The sequence below is a fragment of the Hesperophylax consimilis genome, chromosome 17 (assembly GCF_061612785.1).
Source record: "Hesperophylax consimilis isolate HC1 chromosome 17, BYU_Hcon_1.0, whole genome shotgun sequence".
Taxonomy (NCBI): Eukaryota; Metazoa; Arthropoda; class Insecta; order Trichoptera; family Limnephilidae; genus Hesperophylax; species Hesperophylax consimilis.
The window spans coordinates 32,380,045-32,383,679 of NC_142852.1; the positions used below are offsets into that span (position 1 = coordinate 32,380,045).

The following is a 3,635-nucleotide window of genomic DNA, read 5'->3' on the forward strand; positions in this document are numbered from 1 at the left end:
TATGACGCCGTTCTATTTGCATAAAGAACATGTTTAATGATGGGTTTCCACGGAAACGAACCGCTTAGGGAAATCAGATATAGAATATTCATGATTATCGGGCTAGCTCAAGCAGGTTTCGTGTCATCAGTTCGTTTATATGGAGAGAGAATAGCCGCCTCCTATAGGTTGATAGAACAAAGGGGTTTCTTGGAATAAAACAATCTTATTATGGTGATGCAAAAAGCCTTCAAGAAGACCTATACTACAGCCCTTGAATCTACGCGTAGGAAAAGCTAAAATCTCTTTGTGGACTGTTAAAAGAATGGAAAATGTTAAATTTATGGGAAGAGAGCAGAGACAGAAATAAATAGAATAAAACTGGAACGATACCGCAGGGAGAGGATTTTGTAGACGTTCAGGGTGGCGGCATCGGCAAATACTGATTCTAAATATACTAGTACTTAATTTTTGGTGTCAAACACTTTCAAAACACTGTTTTGCAAAGCAAATCTCGAATTCCTAGCGGAGAAGCGAAAAAACCTGTCTTCTCGAAAGCTAGAAATCAAGAGAAGTCTGTCTCCCCGCCTGCACCTCTGGGGATCCGGCGGCTTAGCCCCGCCTCTCCGGTAATGGTCACACCCACTTTAAACGCAGCCACGGGGTTAACATATGAAAGAATTTAAATACACAAAGTACTTGATTTTAAGAAAATATTGCGGAGTTGAATGTTTTAATTATAAGAAAGTTCATTTCATAACACTCATTAACTTTAAATTCAGTAAATTTAAATGATTCACCACTTCTTGGATAGTAAAAATAAGTAAATCATAAATGGAATAAACTCTCAGAGATTTTTATTGGTGTATAGTATAATAAGTAGGCTATGAATGAGAATTTCACTGTCTGTTTATTGGCATATCTATTCTTTTTTAGGACCAATTTGTCTCAAACAAAAAGCCCGAAGATATCGATCTAAAGAGTGATTTATTTATGGGATTTTAATTCAATTCGGCAAAATCTTCCAACCCGTTTAAGTTGCAAGGAGAGTCTGTTTCGGAAATAGTCGTGGAGCAGATTGGAATTTATTGAATACCCCGAAAGTAGTGAGACGTCCGTCAGTTTGTTGCTCTTATTTCTCGATCGGAAGCAAAAGTCAGAGTGGTTCTTGAAGAAAATGCGGGTTGCAAACAAACACTTAATCTTTATGACATCTCGAACACTAAATAAGACTCTTGATTTTTACCAATAAAACTAGGTACAAATCTCTATTCGTTTCTAATTTGTAACTAAATTTCCATTTTCAGACAGTATTCGTGTTCTTTCCAGGATTTTATGCATATTGTGCAAAGTTTAATTTTATCGTTCTACCTTATTCATTAATGATTTTACCTGATATCTATTTATAGTCGTGCTGAAATAAAAGAAAATACTTAACTTGTTACTGAATTTTGATTTGTCTGTAACCAATTAATAATTTAAAATATTTTAGTCTAAAATGGGGTAGGCTCCGAATGAGCACTATATTGTCTATGGTCCCGTTTTTTTTGAGTTACCTCTATCCTCGTCGATAGTGTGTGACGTAGACGAATCACATTTATGAAAATGTGTCTAAAGATTGGCATATCTACGGTTAAATATGGAACCAATTTGTTTCATACAAAAAGTACGGAGTTATCAATCTAGTGAGTGGTTTATTTATTATATTGACGTTTACGCAGGTGACGTGAATTCCACGTGTTAATATATTATTGTGAGTATGTTTTCTTAGTTTAAAATGATTTAATTTTTAAGAAGAAAATCATCCGTGTGCCGGAGGTAATTTCCAAATCCACTTCACACGTTTTCTGCGCTATAGTCTATATCGCTTGGAGAGTTTTTAGGCGACTTCTAGAAACCCTATACACTTCTGTCAGTCTCCTGCTGTTCCCCTCCTATTACTTATAACAACGAGTTAGATTAACTTATTTCATTCCTTTCAGTCCTGGATACTACCACCTTCAATTAAATACACTCCGTGATGGACGATGTGCTGGAAGCTCCAACGATGATTAAAGAAGAAGTCATCATCAAATCTGAAATGATTGAATCTGATGAAATTGAAGTCAACAAACTACCGGTAAAGGTTGAAAGTGTATCCATGAAGAATATGTTAAAATGTGATGAGTGCGAGAGGACATATCTTAAAACCTGGGCGCTAATGTCTCACAAACGCACGCACTCCCAACAGAAACCATTCAAACCTACATCAGTTATAAAAGAAGAAGTAGTTATCGAAGTAAATGAGCTAACTGAAGTTGAAGAAAAAGCAGAAATTAGAGATAAAACGGTTTCAAGTGATGCAATTGAATCTGTTGACATTCCAGCGGAAGATGAAAGTTTATCGTGGAGGTATAGATTCAAATGCGATGTATGTTCAAAGAGGTTTCTCAAAGCCTGGGTACTTATTAATCACAAACGCGTGCATACCGGAGAGAAGCCATTTAAATGTTCTGAATGTGACTTTTCTTCTAGTTGGTCCACCGCCTTACGTCAGCACAAGCGAGTCCACTCTGGTGAGAAACCCCATGCGTGTGATGAATGTAGTTTCGCGTTTTCTACGTCCGCCCATCTCAGAGCACATAAAATGATCCACAGCGGGGAAAAACCATACTCCTGTGATGTTTGTGATTATGCCACATCGCAACCTGGAGCGCTAAGAGTTCATAAAAGGGTTCACACAGGTGAGCGGCCTTACAAATGCGATATTTGTGATAAAAAGTTTAAAGAGAAACAGACCTTAAATGTGCATCGACGCACGCACACCGGTATAAAGAGAATTGTTCCCAATGGTGTGTTCTCTTGTCTGAAGTGTGAATTTATTACAAACAGCAATTGGAATTTGAATGCTCATCAAGCGACGCACTCCGAGGCAAAGCCATTCGTGTGTAACCAATGTGACTTCAAGTGCAAACGTAAGATGACTTTGACGAGACATGAGCTCACGCACAGCGGTGAGAGACCATATCCCTGTGGGGAGTGTGGAAAGAAATTTACACAGTCTGGGGCCTTGATGCGACATAAGAAACAAATCCATTTAAAGCAGAAGTAGTACCTTACTGTACGCCCCACAGTACTGCGATCCCATGCTAGGCTAATGTCGCAATCAAAAATTGCAGAAAATAAATATGCTCATGTTGTACTATTGTATACAAACCCAAACGGAGTCCACAGATTCGGCCTCGCCGTTCAAGAAACCGTATGAATTAATAACTATTACCAAACTACTCTCGCATAAAACAAATTAGATTTTGATTGTATTACATACGCTTACTGTCTTTAAAAAACTTAATTTATGTAGATATAAACGTAATTGAAATGACATAATATGTTTGATTTAATAAAACCTTTCCCATTGAAATAAGATTATATAGCAGTACTTTCCACAAACTTGAGATGGAGCCTAGCCTACTATGTAGTTATAATAGTTAAATTATGAGGTTCATTCAGATGTGATTGTGAGAATCCAAAATAAATTTTAAAGACAATGTAAATTTTAAAATGGGCATTCCTAGAGAAAACCTCAATTACGATAACGTACTTTATTCATTAAATTTAATAAAATTATCTGAACGCAGAATTATTTCCGATTTAACCTGTTTGTATAAAATCATTAA

General features: G+C 36.6%; 1 protein-coding gene across 2 annotated transcripts; it reads left to right on the plus strand.

The window, feature by feature from the left end:
- The first annotated feature begins 1,659 nt into the window (after positions 1-1,659).
- Positions 1,660-3,291, plus strand: LOC149416444 (uncharacterized). 2 transcript variants are annotated; one of them, XM_089641681.1, is made up of 2 exons: positions 1,660-1,732; positions 1,962-3,291. In XM_089641681.1, exon 2 carries the CDS (start codon positions 2,000-2,002, stop codon positions 3,068-3,070), a length of 1,071 nt encoding a protein of 356 aa, XP_089497807.1. In that variant the 5' UTR covers positions 1,660-1,732; positions 1,962-1,999; the 3' UTR covers positions 3,071-3,291. The 2 variants fall into 2 exon arrangements, with proteins under 2 accessions (XP_089497807.1, XP_089497808.1); XM_089641682.1 differs by having other exon boundaries at positions 1,696-1,797.
- Positions 3,292-3,635: the final 344 nt, after the last annotated feature.